At 46.3% G+C, this 20,893-nt stretch overlaps 1 protein-coding gene across 4 annotated transcripts in view; it reads left to right on the forward strand.

The window, feature by feature from the left end:
- Positions 1–20,893, forward strand: part of LOC127572597 (UDP-glucuronosyltransferase 2A1-like) — a 117,994-nt gene that overhangs the window by 59,037 nt on the left and 38,064 nt on the right. For all 4 annotated transcript variants that reach the window (XM_052020030.1, XM_052020033.1, XM_052020031.1 and 1 more), the window contains one exon: positions 15,644–15,775. In XM_052020030.1, the coding sequence (XP_051875990.1) occupies positions 15,644–15,775 (132 nt within the window). The remainder of the gene's footprint in view (positions 1–15,643; positions 15,776–20,893) is intronic.

Consider the following 20,893-nt stretch of genomic DNA (forward strand, 5'->3'; position numbering starts at 1 on the left):
ATAACAGGTACACTGCTTTGGATGCTGCTGGGGGGAACGGCCTACCAGAGGAAAGCTGCACTGAGCCTAGTCATGTGGTGCAGAAGGGAAGTGGGGAGAAGAGGAGAGTGGTAGTGATAGGGGATTCCATAGTAAGGGGGGCAGACAGGAGATTTTGTGGACGTGAAGGAGACTCCCGGATGGTATGTGGTCTCCTTGGTGCCAGGGTCAGGGATGTCTCGGATCGGGTCCACAACATTCTGAAGGGGGAGGGTGAACAGCCAGAGGTCGTAGTACATATTGGTACCAATGACATGGGTAGGAAAAGAGATGAGGTCCTGAAGAGGGAATATAGGGAGCTAGGTCAGAGGTTGGTGCATTTAGTGTACAAGTAGATGCAGAGTGTTGAAAGACTGTGAGGAAGGAGAGGCAGTTGAAAGGGCAAAATTGCAGTCAGTTGGATGGGCTGAAGTGTGTCTGCTTTAATGCGAGAAGTATCAGGAACAAGGCTGATGAACTTAGAGCATGGGTAAGTACGTGGAACTATGACGTGGTGGCCATTACAGAGACTTGGCTGTCACAAGGGCAGGAATGGCTGCTGAATATTTTGGGGTTTAGATGTTTCAAAAGGGACAGGGATGGAGGTAAAAGGGGTGGGGGGGGGTGTCTTTGCTGATCAGGGACAGTGTCACAGCTGTAGAAAGGGAGGACATCCTGGAGGGATCATCGACTGAGTCGGTGTGGGTGGAAGTCAGAAACAGGAAGGGAACGATCACTCTATTAGGAGTATTCTACAGACCGCCCAGTAGTAGCAGAGATGCTGAGGAGCATATTGGGACGCAGATTTCAGAGAAATGCAAAAACAACAGGGTTGTTATGGGTGATTTCAACTTCCCTAATATTGATTGGCACCTCCTTAGTGTAAAGGGGATAGATGGGACAGGCTGACTAGAGGAGAGGCCATTCTGGACCTGGTACTAGGCAATGAGCCTAAACAGGTTTTAGATCTCTTAGTGGGAGAGCATTTTGGAGATAGTGACCATAACTCCTTGACCTTTACCATAACCTTGGAGAGGGAAAGGAGCAGACGATATGGGAAAATATTTCACTGGGGTAGGGGGAATTATGATGCTATTAGCCAGGAATTTGGGAGCGTAAATTGGGAACAGATGTTCTTGGGGAAGTGCACAGTGGAACCGCAGAGGTTGTTTAAGGAATACTTGCATGGGGTTCTGGATAGGTTTGTTCCATTGAGGCAGGGTAAGGGTGGTAGAGTGAAGGAACCGTGGTTGACAAGAGATGCAGAATATCTTGTCAAGAGGAAGAAAGAAGCTTACCTGAGGTTTAGAAAGCATGGACCAGACAGGGCTCTGGAGAGTTACAAGGTAGCCAGGAGGAAGCTTAAGAATGGACTTAGGAGATCTCGAAGCGGGCATGAGAAGTCCTTGGCAAGTAGGATCAAGGGAAACCCCAAGGCGTTCTACACGTATGTGAAGAATAGGAGGATAACTAGAGTGAGGTTAGGACTGATCAAGGATAAAAGGGGAAACGTGCCTGGAGTCAGAAGAGGTAGGCGAGGTCCTTAATGAATACTTTGCTTCAGTATTCACCAGTGAGAGAGACCTTGAAGACTGTGAGAATGGTGTACAACAGGCTGATACGCTTGGGCATGTCAACGTGAGGAAAGCGGATATGCTGGAACTTTTGAAAAACATTACAATAGATAAGTCACTGGGGCCGGGGTGGGATATATCTAAGGTTATTATGGGAAGCTAGGGAAGCGATTGCTGCACCTTTGGCGATGATCTTTGCATCCTCACTGGCCACAGGAGTAGTGCCAGATGATTGGAGGGTGACAAATGTTGTTCCTTTGTTCAAGAAAGGGAGTAGGGATAACCCTGGGAATTACAGACTGGTGAGTCCTACTTCAGTGGTAGGCAAATTACTGGAGAAGATTCTTCGAGACAGGATTTATGGGCATTTGGAGAAGCATAGGCTGATTAGGGACAGTCAGCATGGCTTTGTGAGGGGCAGGTCGTGCCTCATGAGCTTGATTGAATTCTTTGAGGATGTGACAAAGCACTTTGATGAAGGTAGAGCAGTGGATGTGGTGTACGTGTATTTTAATAATGCGTTTGATAAGGTTCCTCATGGAAGGCTCATTCAGAAGGTCAGGAGATATGGGATCCAGGGAAACTTGGCTGTGTGGATTCAGAAATGGCTCACTCATAGAAGACAGGGGATAGTGGTAGATGGAGCATATTCTGCCTAGAGGTTGGTGACCAGTGGTGTTCTGCAGGGATCTGTTCTGGGACCCCTGCTTTTTGTGATTTTTATAAACGACTTGGATGAGGATGTGGAAGGGTGGGTTTGTAAGTTTGCTGATGATACAAAGGTTGGTGGTGTCGTGGATGGTGTAGAAGGTTGCTGTAGATTACAACAGGATATTGATAGAATGTTGAGCTGGGCTGAGAAATGGCAGATGGAGTTCAACCCAGAAAAGTGTGAAGTGATACTCTTCGGGAGATCAAATTTGAAGGCAGAATACAAGGTTAATGGTAAGAATCTTAGCAGTGTGGAGGAACAGAGGGACCTTGGGGTCCACATCCTTAGATCCCTCAAGGTTGCCACGCAAGTCGATAGGGTTGTTAAGAAGGCGTATGGTGTGTTGGTCTTCACTAGTCGGGGTATTGAGTTCATGAGCCGTGAGGTAATGTTGCAGCTCTATAGAACTCTGGTTAGACCACGATTGGAGTATTGTGTTCAGTTCTGGTCCCCTCATTATAGGAAGGATGTGGAAGCTTTGGAGAGGGTGCAGAGGAGATCTACCAAGATGTTGCCTCGATTGAAGAGCATGTCTTATGAGGATAGGTTGAGTGAGCTCGGGCTTTTCTCTTTAGAGAGAAGGAGGATGAGAGGTGACCTGATAGAGGTGTACAAGATGATAAGAGGCATAGATCGAGTGGACAGTCAGAGACTTTTTCCCAGTGTGACAATGGCTAACATGAGGGCACACATTTTAAGGTGATTGGAGGAAGATATAAGGGGGATGTCGGGGATAAGTTTTTTTTACACAGAGAGTGGTGGGTGCATAGAACACACTGCTGGCAGAGGTTGTGGGGCAGATACATTAGGGACATTTAAGAGACTCTTAGCCACATGAATGACAGAAAACTGGAGGGCCATGTGGGAGGGAAGGGTTAGATAGATCTTAGAGCAAGATAAAAAGTCGGCACAACATTGTGGGCTGAAGGGCCTGTACTGTTCTGCTATGTTCTATGTTCTATACCCTAATTATGCCATACAACATGGAGAATGTCTTCAGTGTGAAACTTTCTGTCCACAGGATTGTGCGGTGGTTACTTCTACCTGTAGGTTGATTGAGAGATGTATCTTACCCCTTATCCTAAACCTGTGCCCTCCAGTTTTAGATGCACTGTTATTGGGAGAAAGTTTCCTATTATCTACCTTATCTATGCCCCTTATAATTTTATACACCTCTGTCAGCTCCCCCAACTCCCCCCACCCCCCAACCCCAGTCTCCTCTGCTCTAAAGAAAACAAACCCAGCTTATCCAGTCCCTCCTCATAACTGAAACGTTCCATCCCAGGCAATGTCCTGGTGAATCTCCTCTGCACCCTTGCAATGCAATTGCATCCTTCCTATAGTGTGGTGACCAGATCGGCACACATTAATCCATATGTGGCCAAACCAATATTTTATAAAGTTGTACCATAATCTCCTTGCTCTTGTATTCTGTGCCCCAACTAATGAAGGCAAGTATCCATACATCTTCTTTGTGAACCTACCTATCTGTGCTGCCATCTTCATAGATCCTTGAGCTTGTACACTGAGCTCCCCCTGTTCCATAACAGTGCCTTGACATTCATTGTATGTGTTCTGTTCTTGTCCTCATAAAGTGCATCACCTCACACTTACCAGAATTAAATCCATCTGCAGTTGCTCTGCCCATCTTAGTATTGCACAATACTATCCTGGAGCCAACAACTATCTTCCCCACCAGCAACAGTGCCACTGATTTATAAGATATCTTTATTAGTCACATGTACATTGAAATACAGTGAAATGCATCTTTTAGGGGCAACCCACAAGTGTCGCCACACTTCCAGTGCCAACATAGCATGCCCAGAACTTCCTAACCTGTATGTCTTTGGAATGTGGGAAGATACCAGAGCACCCGGAGGAAACCCACGCAGACACGGGGAAAACATACAAACTCCTTACAGACAGTGGCTGGAATTGAACCCGGGTCGCTGGCGCTGTAATAGCGTTACACTAACCATTGACCAATTTAATAACCCTACCTCCTCTATTCATACCTCCATTGCCAAATGCTGCATTCTATTTTATGCATTTTCTGTTTTAGCATAGCTGTGATGGTACAGTTCTGCCATCACACTTGGGTCAGACAGAATTTTACAAAAATTTGTTGGTTTCACACATCATTACTAAGAATATTTATTGATATTTCCAGATAATTCACTGAATTTAAATTCCTGAGTGTTCTTGGTTTCTGGATCATTAGTCCACAGTAACTGAACCAGTGTGTCACCATATCGTCACTCTAATTAACCAATTTCAGTACTTCTTTTCGCTTTAAAACCATAGAACCATACAGCACAAAACAGGGCCTTCAGCCCACCATGTTGTGCCGTCCATCAAACCACCCTCACACTATCTAACCCTTTCCTCCCGCATATCCCTCTATCTCACACTCCTTTATATGCCTATCCAACAAACTCTTGAACCTGTCCAATGTATCTTCCTCCACCACCACCCCAGGCAGTGCATTCCATGCACCAACCACTCTCTGGGTGAAAAACCTCCCTCTGACATCTCCCCTGAACCTCCCACCCATAACCTTAAAGCCATGCCTTCTCGTCTTGAGCATTGGTGCCCTGGAAAGGAGGCGCTGACTGTCTACTCTATCTATTCCTCTCAATATTTTATATACCTCTATCATGTCTCCTCTCATCCTCCTCCTTTCCAGTGAATAAAGCCCTAGCACCTTAAGCCTCCCCTCATATTCCATACGCTCTAATCCAGGCAGCATCCTGGTAAATCTCCTCTGCACCCTCTCCAATGCCTCCACATCCTTCATATAATGCCGTGACCAGAATTGAACACAGTACTCTAAATGTGGTCTAACTAGAGTTTTGTAAAGCTGCATCTTCACTTCGCGGCTCTTAAACTCAATCCCACGACTTATGAAAGCTAACATCCCATAGGCTGCCTTAACTGCTCTATCCACCTGTGAGGCAACTTTCAGTGAACTGTGAATATGAACCCCCAGATCCCTCTGCTCGTCTACACTGCCAAGTACCTTGCCATTTACCTTGTACTCTGCCCTGGAGTTTGTCCTTCCAAAGTGTACCACCTCACACTTCTCCGGATTGAACTCCATCTGCCACTTGTCAGCCCAGCTCTGCATCCTATCAATATCCCTCTGTAAACTGCGACAGCCCTCAACATTATCCACAACACTGTTGATCGTAGTGTCGTCCGCAAACTTACTAACCCAGCCCTCCACCCCCTCATCTAAGTCATCTATAAATATCACAAAAAGTAGAGGTCCCAGAAGTGATCCCTGCGGGACACCACTAGTCACTGCCCTCCAATCTGAGGGCAGTCCCTCCACCACAACCTCTGCTTTCTACAGGCAAGCCAATTCCTAATCCACACAGCCAAGCTTCCCTGGATCCCTTGGCCTCTGACCTTCTGAAGAAGCCTACCATGAGGAACCTTATCAAACGCCTTACTAAAATCCATATAGACCACATCAACCGCACTACCCTCATCAATCTTCCTCGTCACCTCCTCAAAGAACTTTATCAGGCTTGTGAGGCAAGATCTTTCCTTCACAAAGCCATGCTGGCTGTCCCTAATCAGTCCATGATTCTCTAGGTGTTCATAGATCCTATCCCTTAGAAGACTTCCTAACAGCTTACCCACCACAGACGTGAGACTCACCGGTCTGTAATTCCCTGGACTATCTCTACTACCTTTTTTGAACAAGGGCACAACATTCGCCACCCTCCAATCCTCTGGCACCATCCACGTGGACAACGAGGACTCAAAGATCCTTACCAGCGGTTCAACAATCTTCTCCCTAGCCTCTCGAAGCAGCCTGGGGAAAATCCCGTCAGGCCCCGGAGATTTATCTGTCTTGATATTATTTAACAACTTCAACACCTCCTCTCTCTTGATATCTACTACCTCGAGAACATTACCCTTACCAGCACTCCCCTCCGCGTCATCAAGACCTCTCTCCCTGGTGAATACCGAAGAGAAGTACTCATTGAGAACTTCTCCCACTTCCACTGCCTCCAGGCACATTCTCCCACCTTTGTCTTTAATCGGACCTACCTTTACCCTAGCCATCCTCCTACCCTTCACGTAGGTGAAAAAGGCCTTGGGATTTTCCTTAACCCTACTAGCCAACGCCTTTTCATATCCCTTTCTAGCTCTCCTCAGCGCTTTCTTAAGTTCCTTCCTCGCTACTCTATATTCCTCACGGGCCCTGTCTGAACCTTGCTGCTTATACCTTATGTATGCTACCTTCTTCTCCCTAACTAGTCGTTCCACCTCTCTCGTCACCCACGGTTCCTTCACCCTGCCATTCCTTCTCTGCCTCACCGGGACATATTTATCCCTAACATCCTGCATAAGATCCCTGAACATCGACCACATCTCCATAGTACATTTCCCTTCAAAAAGGACATCACAATTTACACTCTCAAGTTCTCTCCTTACAGCCTCATAGTTTGCCCTTCCCCAATTAAATATCTTTGATCTGTTTGACAGCTGTGTCCATCTAGAAATTGAGGTGTTCCTGTGATAGAGACAGGTGGCCTGAAGTGCCTCAATGTTTGAATTCAAAGATTACAACATGGGAATTGAATGTATATTACAGATACACAGATACAAGAGGGGTTTTTGTAGGTTTTGCTTCAGCAGGCGTCGGGACTTCAGAAAAGATAAGTTTTTCTTTTTTCTTATATAAGGTTTTTATTATAAGGTTTTGTTTTATAAGGTTCTTTTTTATAAGTTTTTATATAAGTTTTCATTGGGAATGGGGGGGAGGACTGCGCAGGCACGTGACGTCAGCAGGTAAAGCGCGGGCAGCTTAGAAAGCAAACCGCCGTATCCAGCGGGCAGCGGAGTGAGAGGGAGCAGAGTGATTTGGGCTTTGGCTCAAGGGGCTTCAGTGCAAAGGGGTGAGACAGGTGAGTAGCTGGTAAGTAAATGTAAGGTTTACCTGTTATCTGTTAGAAATATTTAAGTGGGGAAAAAATAGGTAGGGCAAAAAAAGAATTAATTCATATGGAGGACATGGTGGTGTGCTCCAGCTGCTTGATGTGGGAGATTGTGGACGCTGCTGTCCATGATGGCCACGTCTGCAGTAAGTGCTTGAGGCTGGAGGAACTTTGGCTCAAACTTGATGAGCTGGAGTTGCAGCTTCAAACACTGCGCAGCATCAGGGAGGGAGAGAGTTATGTAGCTGCTGTGCATCGGGAGACAGTCACCCCCCCCCCCCCCCCCCCCCCTTTAGAGCAGGTACTTCTGGAGTCAGGGGAGGGAAAAAGAAAAAGAAAACAAACAGGCAGATAGAGCAGAGGACCCCGGGGGCGGTTCCCCTGAATAACAGGTTTTCCACTTTGGAAGCTGTTGAGGGGGATGACCTGCTGGGGCCCAGCAGCAGTAGCCAGGTCTATGGCACTGGGACCGGTCCTGCTGCTCAGAAGGGAAGGGAGGAGAAGAGGAAGGCAGTAGTGATAGGGGACTCGATAGTCAAGGAAACAGATAGGAGGTTCTGTGGCAGTGAGCATGAATCCCGGATGGTATGTTGCCTCCCAGGTGCTAGGGTCCAGGATGCCTCTGATCGGGTCCACAGGATTCTAGAGCGGGAGGGAGAACAGCCAGAAGTTGTTGTTCATGTTGGTACCAATGACATAGGTAGGAAGAGGGATGAGGTCCTGCTAAGTGAGTTTAGGGAGCTAGGCAGAAGGCTGAAGAACAGGACCTCGAGGGTAGCAATCTCAGGATTGCTGCCAGTGCCACACGATAGTGAAGGTAGGAATAGGAGGAGATGGCAAATAAATGCGTGGCTGAGAAGTTGGTGCAGGAGGGAAGGTTTTAGATTTTTGGATCATGGGGATCTCTTCAGATGGGACCTGTACAGAGAGGACGGGTTACACCTGAACCTGAGGAGGGGCCAATATCCTTGCAGCCAGGTTTGCTAGGGTGGTTCGGGAGGGTTAAACTAGTTTGTGAGGGGGATGGGAACCGGAGGAGTAGGTCAGAGGAAGAAGGGGATGGGGAAAAGTTAGATCAAACATGTAAAGAGGCTTTTAGGAAGGAGAAGCAGAATACAGGCTATAAAAGTAGTAAGGTGGATGGGCTAAAGTGCATTTACTTAAATGCAAGAAGCATCAGGAATAAGGGAGATGACCTGAGAGCTTGGATAAGTACATGGGACTATGATATTGTGGCTATCACAGAGATATGGCTGACATCAGGGCAGGAATGGATATTGAATATTCCTGGTTTTCAGTGTTTTAAAAGGGATAGGGAGGGGGGCAGAAGAGGAGGAGGGGTAGCCATACTGGTCAGGGACACTATTACAGCTGCAGAAAGGGTGGATCCTCTCGAGAGTCAATATGGGTGGAAGTTAGGAACAAGAAAGGAGCAGTTAATCTACTGGGAGTATTCTATCGGCCCCCCCCCGGTAGCAGTAGGGATACTGAGGAGCAGATTGGAAGGCAGATTTTGGAAAGATGCAAAAATAACAGGGTTATTATAGTGGGAGACTTCAACTTTCCAAATATTGATTGGCACCTGCTTAGTGTCAAAGGTTTAGATGGGGCAGAGTTTAAGTGTGTCCAGGATGGATTCCTGACACAGTATGTTGACAGGCCGACTAGAGGGAATGCCATATTAGATCTAGTTTTAGGTATGAACCGGGTCAGGTGACAGATCTATCAGTGGGTGAGCATTTGGGGGACAGTGACCACTGCTCCATAACCTTTAGAATTGTCATGGACAGGGATAGGAGCAAAGAGGATGGGAAGATATTTAATTGGGGAAAGGTGAATTATGAGTCTATAAGGTGAGAACCTGAGAGTGTAAAGTGGGATGACATTTTTGAGGGGAAATGTACTATAGAGATGTGGTCAATGTTCAGGGATCTCTTGCAGGATGTTAGGGATGAATTTGTCCTGGTGAGGCAGAGAAGGAATGGCAGGGTGGAGAAACCATGGGTGACAAGAGGTGGAACAACTAGTTAGGAAGAAGAAGGCAGCACACATAAGGTGTAAGCAGCAAGGATCAGACAGAGCTCGTGAGGAATATAGATTAGCAAGAAGGGGCTGAGGAGAGCAAGAAGGGGACATGAAAAGGCTTTGGCGAGAAGGGTTAAGGAGAATCCCAAGGCTTTTTACTTGTACGTGAAGAGCAGAAGGATGGCTAGAGTAAAAGTAGGTCCGATTAAAGACAAAGGTGGGAGGATGTGCCTGGAAGCTGTGGAAGTGGGTGAGGTTCTCAATGAATACTTCATGGACTAAAACAGACTATACAGCGGGCAGTGTCGGAGCGGGCAGCGGAGTGAGAGGGAGCAGAGTGTTCTGGGCTTTGGCTCAAGGGGCTTCAGCGTAAGGGGGCGAGAAAAGGTAGGTGTCTTGAGTTACAGAAGCGTATGAGTGCGGTTTCCTGTACTCAGTGTCAGATGTGGGAGTTCCCGGAGTCTCCCTGCCTCCGGGAGGGCTACGTCTGCGCCCGGTGTGTCGAGCTGCAGCTCCTGAGGGACCGTGTTAGGGAACTGGAGATGCAGCTCGATGACCTTTGTCTGGTCAGGGAGAGTGAGGAGGTGATAGAGAGGAGTCATAGGCAGGTGGTCACACCGGGACCATGGGAGTCGGGCAAGTGGGTCACAGTCAGGAGGGGGAAGGGGAAGAGTCAGGTACTAGAGAGTACCCCTGTGGCTGTACCCCTTGACAATAAGTACTCCTGCTTGAGTACTGTTGGGGGGACAGCCTACCTGGGGGAAGCAACAGTGGCAGTGTCTCTGGCACAGAGCCTGTCCCTGTGGCTCAGAAGGGTAGGGAAGGAGAGAGGAGGGCACTAGTGATAGGGGACTCTATAGTTACGTGGGCAGACAGGCGATTCTGTGGACGCAGGAGAGAAACTCAGAAGGTAGTTTGCCTCCCAGGTTCCAGGGTCTGGGACATTTCAGATCAAGTCCAAGATGTCCTGCAGAGGGAGGGAGAACAGCCAGAGGTCTTGGTACATATTGGCACCAACGACAGAGGCAGGGAAAGGGATGAGGTCCTGAAAAAAGACTATAGAGAGTTAGGAAGGAAGTTGAGAAGCAGGACCTCAAAGGTAGTAATTTCAGGATTACTGCCTGTGCCAAGTGACAGTGAGTATAGGAATAGAATGAGGTGGAGGTTAAATGCATGGCTGAGAGATTGGAGTAAGGGGCAGGGATTCAGATTTCAGGATCAGTGGGGCCTCTCTTGGGGCAGGTATGACCTGTTCAAAGAGGACGGGTTGCACATGAATCCCAGGGGGACCAACATACTGGCGGGGAGGTTTGCTAAGGCTACTGGGGAGAGTCTAAACTAGAATTGTTGGGGGGTGGGATCTGAACTGGAGAGACTGGGGAAGAAGTGTTTGGCTCTCAAATAGAGGAAGCTAGGAGTAAGTACCATAGGCAGGTGATAGAGAAGGGACGTGTTCAGACAGGCTTGAGATGTGCCTATTTTAATGCAAGGAGTGTTGTGAACAAGGCGGATGAGCTGAGAGCTTGGATCGATACTTGGAGCTATGACGTGGTGGCCATTACAGAGACTTGGATGGCTCCGGGGCTGGAATGGTTGATTCAAGTGCCAGGTTTTAGATGTTTCAGAAAGGACATGGAGGGAGGCAAGAGGTGGGGGAGCGGCACTGTTGATCAGAGATAGTGTCTTGGCTGCGGAAAAGGTGGATGTTGTGGAGGGATTGTTGACGGAGTCTCTGTGGGTGGAGGTTAGGAACAGGAAGGGGTCGATAACTTTACTGGGTGTTTTTTATAGGCCGCCCAATAGTGACAGGGTTATTGAGGAGCAGATAGGGAAGCAGATCCTAGAAAGGTGTGAGAATAACAGAGTTGTTGTGATGGGGGATTTTAATTTCCTAAATATCGATTGGCATCTCCAGACAGTGAGGGGTTTAGATGGGGTGGAGTTTGTTAGGTGTGTTCAGGAAGGGTTCTTGACACAGTATGTAGATAGACCTACAAGAAGAGAGGCTGTGCTTGATTTGATATTGGGAAATGAACCTGGTCCATTGTCAGATCTCTCAGTGGGTGAACATTTTGGTGACAGTGATCATAATTCTATCTCCTTTACGATAGCACTGGAGAGAGATAGGTGTTTACTTGGAGTAAGGGGAATTATGAGGCTCTCAGGCAGGAAACTGGAAAATTAAATTGGGAACAGATGTTTTCTGGGAAAAGTACAAAAGATATGTGGCAAATATTCAGGGGATATTTGTGTGGAGTTCTGCATATACGTGTTCCGATGAGACGGGAGTCACGAGAGGGTACAGAAACCGTGGTGTACGAAGGCTATAATAAATCTAGTCAAAAGGAAAAGAAAAGCTTACAAAAGGTACAGAGGGCTAGGTAATGTTAGAGATCTGGAGGAGTACAAGGCTAAAAGGAAGGAACCTAAGAAGGAGATTAGGAGAGCCAGAAGGGGGCATGAGAAGCCCTTGGCGGGCAGTATTAAGGAAAACCCCAAGGCGTTCTACAAGTATGTGAAGGGTAAGAGGATAAGACGTGAAAGGATAGGGCCTATCAAGTGCAGCAGTGGGAAAGTGTGTATGAATCCAGAAGAAATAGCGGAGGTACTTAATGAATACTTTACATCAGTATTCACTACAGAAAAGGATCTATGGGATTGTAATGGGGACTTGCAGTGGCCTGAAAAGCTTAAGCACGTAGATATTAGAAAAGAGGTGGTGCTGAAACTTTTGGAAAGCATCAAGTTAGGTAAGTCGCCAGGACCGGATGGGATGTACCCCAGGTTGCTGTTGGAGACAAGGGAGGAGATTGCGGAGCCTCTGACAATGATCTTTGCGTCGTTGATGGAGACGGGAGAGGTTCCGGAAGATTGGAGGGTTGCGGATGTTGTTCCCTTATTCAAGAAGGGGAGTAGGGATAGCCCAGGAAATTATAGACCAGTGAGTCTTACTTCAGTGGTTGGTAAGCTAATGGAGAAGATCTTGAGGGGCAGGATTTATGAACATTTGGAGAGGTATAATATGATTAGGAATAGTCAGCATAGCTTTGTCAAGGGCAGGTCCTGCCTTACGAGCCTGATTGAATTTTTTGAGGATGTGACTAAACACATGGATGAAGGGAGAGTAGTAGATGTAGTGTATGTGGATTTCAGCAAAGTGTTTGATAAGGTACCCCATGCAAGCTTATGGAGAAGGTGAGGAGACATGGGATCCAAGGGGACATTGCAGTGTGGATCCAGAACTGACTGGCCCACAGAAGGCAAAGAGTGGTTGTTGAAGGGTCGTATTCTGAGTGGAGGTTGGTGACCAGTGATGTACCTCAGGGACCTGTACTGGGACCCTTGCTCTTTGTGATTTTTTATAAACAACCTGGATGAGGAAGTGGAGGGGTGGGTTAGTAAGTTTGCAGATGACAAAGATTGAGGGTGTTGTGGATAGTTTGGAGGGCTGTCAGAGGTTACAGAGGGACATAGATAGGATGCAAAGTTGGGCTGAGAAGTGGCAGATGCAGTTCAACCCAGATAAGTGTGAAGTAGTTCATTTTGGTAGGTCAAATATGTTGGCAGAATATAGTATTAATGGTAGGACTCTTGGTAGTGTGGAGGATCACAGGGATCTTGGGGTCCGTGTCTATAGGAGGATCAAAGTGGCTGCGCAGGTTGACTCTGTGGTTAAGAAGGCATATGGTGTATTGTCCTTCATTAATCGGGGAATTGAATTTAGGAGTCGAGAGGTATTGTTGCAACTATATAGGTCCCTGATCAGACCCCACTTGGAGTATTGTTCTCAGTTCTGGTCACCTCACTACAGGAAAGATGTGGGAGCCATAGAGACAGTAAAGAGGAGATTTACAAGGATGCTGCCTGGGATGCGGAGCATGCCTTATGAAAGCAGGTTGAGGGAACTCGGCCTTTTCTCCTTGGAGAGACGGAGGATGAGGGGGGACCTGATAGAGGTGTATAAGATGATGAGAGGTATTGAGCAGGTAGATAGTCAGAGGCTTTTTCCCAGGGCTGAAATAGTGGCCACAAGAGGACATAGGTTTAAAGTGCTGGGGAGTAGGTATAGAGGAGATGTCAGGGGTAAGTTTTTTACTCAGAGTGGAATGGGCTGCTGGAAATGGTGGTGGAGGCAGATACGATAGGGTCTTTCAAGAGACTGTTAGATAGGTACATGGAGCTGAGTAAAATAGAGGGCTATGGGTAAGCCTAGTAATTTCTAGGGTAGGGACATGTTCGGCACAGCTTTGTGGGCCGAAGGGACTGAGTTGTGCTGTAGTTTTTTTTTATGTTTCTATGTTTTCTATTTTTCTTCAGTATTCATCAAGGAGGGGGGTCTTGATGATGCTGAGGACAGTGTTGGTAAGGGTAATGTTCTAGAGTATGTAGATAGCAAGAGAGAGGATGTGTTGGAGCTGTTAGAAAATATTAGGACAGATAAGTCCCTGGGCCCTGACAGAATATTCCCCAGGCTGTTTCGTGAGGCTAGGGAGGAGATTGCTGAACTGTTGGCTGGGATCTTTGAGTCCTCGTTGTCCATGGGGATGGTACTGGAGGATTGGAGGGTGGCGAATGTTGTCCCCTTATTCAAAAAAGGTAGTAGGGATAGTCCAGGGAATTACAGACCAGTGAGCCTTACGTCTATGGTGGGTAAACTACTAGAAAGGATTCTAAGAGATAAGATCTATGATCATTGAGAGAATCATGGACTGATTAGGGACAGCCAGCATGGATTTCTGAAGGGAAGATCTTGCCTCACAAGCCTGATAGGGTTCTTTGAGGAGGTGACCAGGAAGATTGAGGAGGGTAGTGTAGTGGATGTGGTCTACATGGATTTTAGTAAGGTGTTTGACAAGGTTCCGCATGGTAAGTTTCTTCAGAAGGTCAGAGGCCAAGGGATCCAGGGAGGCTCGGCTGTGTGGATTCAGAATTGGTTTGCCTGTAGAAAACAGAGGGTTGTGGTGGAGGGAGTGCATTTGGATTGGAGGGCTGTGACTAGTGGTGTCCCACAGGGATTGGTTCTGGGACCTCTACTTTTCATGATATTTATTAATGACTTGGATGAGGGGGTGGAAGGGTGAGTTAGCAGGTTTGCAGATCACACGAAGATCAGTGGTGTTGTGGATAGTGTGGAGGGCTGTCGAAGCTTACAGAGGGATATCGATAGGATGCAGAGCTGGGCTGAGAAGTGGCAGACGGATTTCAATCCGGAGAAGTGTGAGGTGGTACACTTTGGAAGGACAAACTCCAAGGCGGAATACAAGGTAAATGGTAGGATTCTGGGCAGTGTAGAGGAGCAGAGGGATCTGGGGGTTCATATCCACAGATCACTGGAAGTTGCCACACAGGTGGATAGAGTAGTTAAATAAGCTTATGGGATGTTAGCTTTCATAAGTCGTGGGATTGAGTTTAAGAGTTGCGAAGTAATGATGCAGCTCTACAAAACTCTGGTTAGACCACACTTAGAGTACTCTGTCCAGTTCTGGTCGCCTCATTATTGGAAGGATGTGGAGGCATTGGAGAGGGTGCAGAGGAGATTTACCAGGATGCTGCCTGGATTAGAGAGTATGGATTATGAGGAGAGACTAAAGGAGCTAGGGCTTTACTCATTGGAGAGAAGGAGGATGAGGGGAGACATGATAGAGGTATACAAAATATTAAGAGGAATAGATAGAGTGGACAGCCAGCGCCTCTTTCCCAGGGCACCAATGCTCAATACAAGATGGCATGGCTTTCAGGGAATGGGTGGGAAGTTCAAGGGAGATGTCAGAGGGAGGTTTATCACCCAGAGAGTGGCTGGTGCATGGAATGCACTGCCTGGGGTGGTGGTGGAGGCTGATACGTTGGGCAAGTTCAAGAGATTGTTAGATAAGCATATGGAGGAATTTAAGATAGAGGGATATGTGGGAGGAAGGGGTTAGATAGTCTTAGGAGTGGTTTGAAGGTCGGCACAACATGGTGGGCCGAAGGCCCTGTATTGTGCTGTATTGTTCTATGGTTCTTGGGTTAAGTGCCTGGTTTCTAGATAGTTCCCTCACCGCATTTCTTTTCAGCTCATTTTAATATAATTCTATTAAACCAGGAGCAGCAAAGAATATTAGCAAAACCTCAGATCATCAAGTTAACTAAAAGTTGGTGGAATTGGTTTAAGGACAAAATTGGTGCACTGGCGTCAGTGGTGAGATTCTGATGCACTGCAAAGACCAGAGCTGGCATGTTTAACTCTGAATTTTCTCCTTGGCCACTGCTATCTTCTCTGGAGGGTTGGGGCTCACAGGCCCGTTTAAGAAAGGGCCTTATGGAATTTGAAAGTTCCCGGTACGCGATACCTCTGTCTAACATAATAGCTGTTTGTTTTACAGGAGATGGAAGAATTTGTTCAGGGTTCAGGGGAGCATGGCATTGTGGTGTTTTCCCTGGGCTCATTGGTAAAGAACCTTACAGATGAAAAAGCCAACTTAGTAGCCGAAGCACTGGGACAAATTCCACAAAAGGTTTGTTTCCTTTTAAGTTCTGAATCTGGTCTTGTCAAAGCGAGATTAAGATTGGGAAAATGAGGCTGAAACCAAGAGTTGTTTGCTGTAGGGGATGATAACTCATGTTTGGTACCTTGACTTATCCCCATCCAGCCTCAATCTAAAAACCATTTGGGGAAAAAAAGAGGATTTTTCCACCATTTGTAAAGTTCCTTGATCATTGAGAATATAAAAGTGAAGCACTATAGATGCTGGAAATCTGAACTAAAATGTTGTGCTTACTTTCTTTTTGGGCAGTCCTTTTGGGTTGAGGATGAATTGCTTCAGCTCTGCTTCAGTGGGTTCTGAGGTACCCAATGAGGCAGGTGTGGGAACTGCAGACTCTCGTACAGATGGGGCAGGAAGTGCCAGATATGACCGTGAGTTGGTCATTTATGAGATGCTGTGCTCCTTCCACCACATTTGCTGTGTGCTCTTGATGCATGGACTCGAGATTGTCAAACCACCATAAAAGCTCCTTTGAGTGACCATGGGCCTGAGATTCCCATGGATCAGTTAGGATGTTTCACTTCTTATGGAGACTTTGAGTACATCCTTGATTCTTTCCCCTTCTCTACCTGGTAATGTTTTCCTGCAGCAGAGCTTGGAATAGACCGCCTGTTTCTGAAGTCTAGTGTTGGACATACAAATGATGTGGCCTGCCCAATGTAGCCAAATGAATTTAACTAAAGCCTCATTGTTAGAGATGTTGGTCTGTTTATACCTTTAAGAATTATGTGTGCCATGTAGTACGACTTTTGACATTGTTACGTCAGCCACTACTGTTATTTAAACAGTCAATAAAGGACATTTAGCTAGAAACATTTTTCCTGATACTTGCTAGTGCTCTGGATTACAGGTGAGGTCTCATAAAATTGGTAAATTTAAAATGGTTTATTATTGTCACCATGAAAAAATTGGTTTGCATTCCATCCATACAGATCAATTCATTACACAGTGCATTGAGGTAGTACAAGGTAAAACAATAACAGAACGCAGAATAAAGTGTCACAGTTACAGAGAAAGTGCAGTGCAGGTAGACAATAAGGTGCAAGGTCATAATGAGGTAGATTGTGAGGTCAAGAGTCCATCTTATGGTACTAGGGAACCGTTCAATAGTCTTATAACAGTGGGATAGAAGCTGTCCTTGAGCCTGGTGATACATGCTTTCAGGCTTTTGTATCTTCTGCCTGATGGAAGAGGGGAGAAGAGAGAATGTCCAGGTATTGTAAGAATTTCAATGGGATTTTTAAATTCGGTGCCTTCATAAATTTTAATGAGCTACACTGTGATGTGCAACCAGGGATAGGAAGAAAGAGTGGGTGAATATATCATCAGGTTAAAAGCACTGGCTAAAAGTTGCAACTTTTAGATTCAGTGTTGTGAGGTTATTTTGTGTGTGAACAAGAAAATTCAAGTTTGACATGCCCGAGAGAGCACACAGAAAGGTCAGGAACATGGAAAGGGCATTAATGAATGTGAAACACAAAATGGCTTCACTCAGTAGATGACTCTAAGGCATGCAGGGAGCTGTGTAACTTCCTTGTTCAGATGTTGCAAGTCCGTTCAGAGGGAAAATGGTAGGCCATCTGAAAGCCAGGGTGGAGAGGACTGCGGGCTCAATGGACTAGAAGTTTTGCAATCTGCTTCAATCTGAGGTTCCCACCTGCTTTAAGAAGACCACTATCATCCCAGTACTGAAGAAAAACAAGGTAATGTGCTTAATGACTACCAACCAGTGGCTCTGACATCCACCATCATGCAGTGCTTTGAGAGGCTGGTCGTGGCAGGCATTAACTCCAGCCTCCCAGACAACCTTGACCCACTGCAATTCACCTAACGTCGAAACAGGTCGACAGTGGATGCCGTCTCCCTGGCCCTACACTCACCTCTGGAGCATCTGGACAGGAAAAACACCTATGTTAGACTATTGTTTATTGACTACAGCTCCACCTTCAAGTCTCTGTGCCTGAGCTTGAGTTTCACCTTGCAAGGCACATTTGCAAATTGTTACCTACTGATTGGCTTATTTAACAGCAGCAAATAAAGGTTAGGCAGTTATATTGGGAGTGGCCCTTGTGTGAGTGGTTAGTGAGAGTGGGGAAACTGCAGCTTTTGTTCAAGAGGCTTTGTGGAGAAGAGGTAAAGGTAAGTCTCTGATAAGTTTCTTTCTTTTTGATTTGGTGCTCCCTGTAGTGCAGAGTAGTGAGAATGGCTCCAGAGTCAGTGGTGTGTTCAGCTTGTGAGATGTGGGAGTTCTGGGAGACATCCAGTCTCCCTGATAACTACATCTGCACAAGGTGCATCCAGCTGCAGCTCCTTACAGACCATGTTAGGGAACTGGAGCTGCAGCTGGATGACCTTTAGTTCTTATGGGATACCGAGGAGTACATAGATAAGGGCTACAGGGAGGCAGGTAGCTGGGTGACTGTCAGGAGAAGGATGGGGAATAGGCAGGTAGTGCAGAGTACCCCTGTAGCTGTTCCCCTCAATAACAGGTATACTGCTTTGGATACTGTTGGGGGAAATGTCCTACCAGGGGAAAGCTGCAATGACCAGGTCTCTGGTACTGAGCCTGGTTGTGTGGTACAGAAGGGAAGGGGTGAGAAGAGGAGAGCGGTAGTGATAGCGGATTCCATAGTAAGGGGGGCAGACAGGAGATTTTGTGGATGTGAAAGAGACTCCTGGATGGTATGTTGCCTCCCTGGTGTGATGGTCAGGGATGTCTCTGATCGGGTCCACAGCATTCTGAAGGGGGAGGGTGAACAGCCAGAGGTCATAGTACATATTGGCACCAATGACATAGGTAGGAGAAGAGATGAGGTCCTGAAGAGGGCAGTTAGGGAGTTAGGGCATGGTTTGGCATGTGGGATTATGACATTATTGCTATTAGTGAGACTTGGTTGCAGGAGGGGCAGGACTGGCAGCTTAATGTTCTGGGGTTCTGTTTCGGATGTGATAGAAGGGGAGGGATGAAAGGGGGAGGAGTGGTGTTACTAGTCAGGGAAATATCACAGCTGTGCCTAGCCAGGATGGCCTGGAGGGCTTGTCTACAGAGGCCATATGGGTGGAGCTGAGGAACGGGAAAGGTGTGACCACACTAATAGGATTGTATTATAGACTGCCCAATAGTCAGGGAGAATTGGAGGAACAAATCTGTAGAGAGATAGCAGACCAATGTAAGAAACAGAAAATTGCACTAGTAGGGGATTTTTAACTTTCCACATATTGACACTGACTCCCACACTGTGAAAGGGCAGGATAGCTTGGAGTATGTCAAATGTGTTCAGGAAAGTTTTTTCAATCAATATAGAGGTACCAATGAGAGAGAATGCAATACTTGATCTCCTATTAGGGAACCAGACAGGTCAGGTGACAGAAGTATGTGTAGGTGAACGTTTTGGGTCCAGTGATCATAATGTCATTAGTTTCAAGTTAATTATGGATAAGGACAGGTCTGGTCCATGAATTGAGGTTCTAAATTGGAGAAAGGCCAATTTTGTGGAAATGAGAAAGGATCTAGGAAGAGTGGATTGGGATAAGTTGTTTTCTGGCAAGGATGTTTTCAGTAAGTGGAAGGCCTTCAAAGGTGAAATTTTGAGTGTGCAGAGTTTGCATGTTCCTGCCAGGATTAAAGGCAAAGTTAACAAGCATAGGGAACCTTGGTTTTCAAGGGTTATTGGTGATCTGGTTAAGAAAAAGGTGTATAGCAGGTATAGGCAACTAGGAACAAATGAGGAACTTGAAGAGTATAGAAAATGTAAGAAAATACTAAAGAAGGAAATCAGGAAGGTAAAAAGACAACATGAGGTTGCTTTGGCAGATAATGTGAAGGCAAATCTGAAGGGTTTCTACAAGTATATTAAGAGTAAGAGCATCAGTATTTACTCAGGAAACTGGCATGGTGTATGTGGAAGGAAGGGAAACAAGCAGTAGTGTCATGGAACATATAGAGATTAAAGAGGAGGAGGGGCTTGCTGCCTTACAGTGAATAAAGGTAGATAAATCTCCCAGGGCCTGACAAGATATTTCCTCAGACCTTGAGAGACTAGTGTAGAAATTGCAGGGGCCCTGGCAGATGTATTTAAAATGTACTTAGCCACAGGTGCAGTGCCAGAGGACTGGAAGGAAGCTTCTGTTGTTTAAAAAAGATCTAAAAGTAAACCAGGTAATTACAGGCCAGTGAGCCTGATATCAGTAGTAGGTAAATTATTGGAAGGTGTTCTGAGAGATCAGATATACAAGTATTTGGACAGCCAAGGGCTAATTAAGGATAGTCAGCATAGCTTTGTGCGTGGTAGATCGTGTTTAATGAATCTTGTAGAGTTTTTCAAGGAGGTTACCAAGAAAGTAGATGAAGGTAAGGCTGTGGATGTTGAATACATGGACTTTAGTAAGGCCTTTGATAAGGTCCCACATGGAGGTTAGTTCAGAAGGTTCAGACACTAGGTATCCTCAGAGGTTGTTAACTGGATTTGAAATTGGCTGTGTGGGAGAAGACAGAGTGGTAGTGGATGATTGTTTCTCAGACTGGAGGCCTGTGACTAGTGGTGTACCTCAGGGATCTGTGCTGGGGCCATTGTTTGTTGTCTATATCAGTGATCTAGATGATAATGTGGTAAATTGGCTCGGCAAGTTTGCTGATGACACTAAGATTGGAGGTGTTGTGGACAGCGAGGAAGGCTTTCAAAGCTTGCAGAGGGATCTGGACCTACTGGAAAAATGGGCCAGAAAATGGCAGATGGAACTTAATGCAGACAAGTGTGAGGTGTTGCATTTTGGAAGGATAAATCAAGGGAGAATATACACAGTTAATGGTAGGGCACTGAGGAGTGCGGAGGAACAAAGGGATCTGGGAGTTCAGATGCATAATTCCCTGAAAGTGGCGTCACAGGTAGACAGGGTTGTAAAGAAGGCTTTTGGCATCCTGGCATTCATAAATCAAAGTATTGAGTATAGGAGTTGGGATGTTATAGTGAGGTTGTATAAGACATTGGTGAGGCCAAATTTAGAGTATTGTGTGCAGTTCTGGTCACTTAACTATATTGAAGGATATCAGTAGGATTGAAAGAGTGCAGAGATGATTTACTAGTATGT

Source organism: Pristis pectinata, chromosome 7 (assembly GCF_009764475.1).
Source record: "Pristis pectinata isolate sPriPec2 chromosome 7, sPriPec2.1.pri, whole genome shotgun sequence".
Classification (NCBI taxonomy): domain Eukaryota; kingdom Metazoa; phylum Chordata; class Chondrichthyes; order Rhinopristiformes; family Pristidae; genus Pristis; species Pristis pectinata.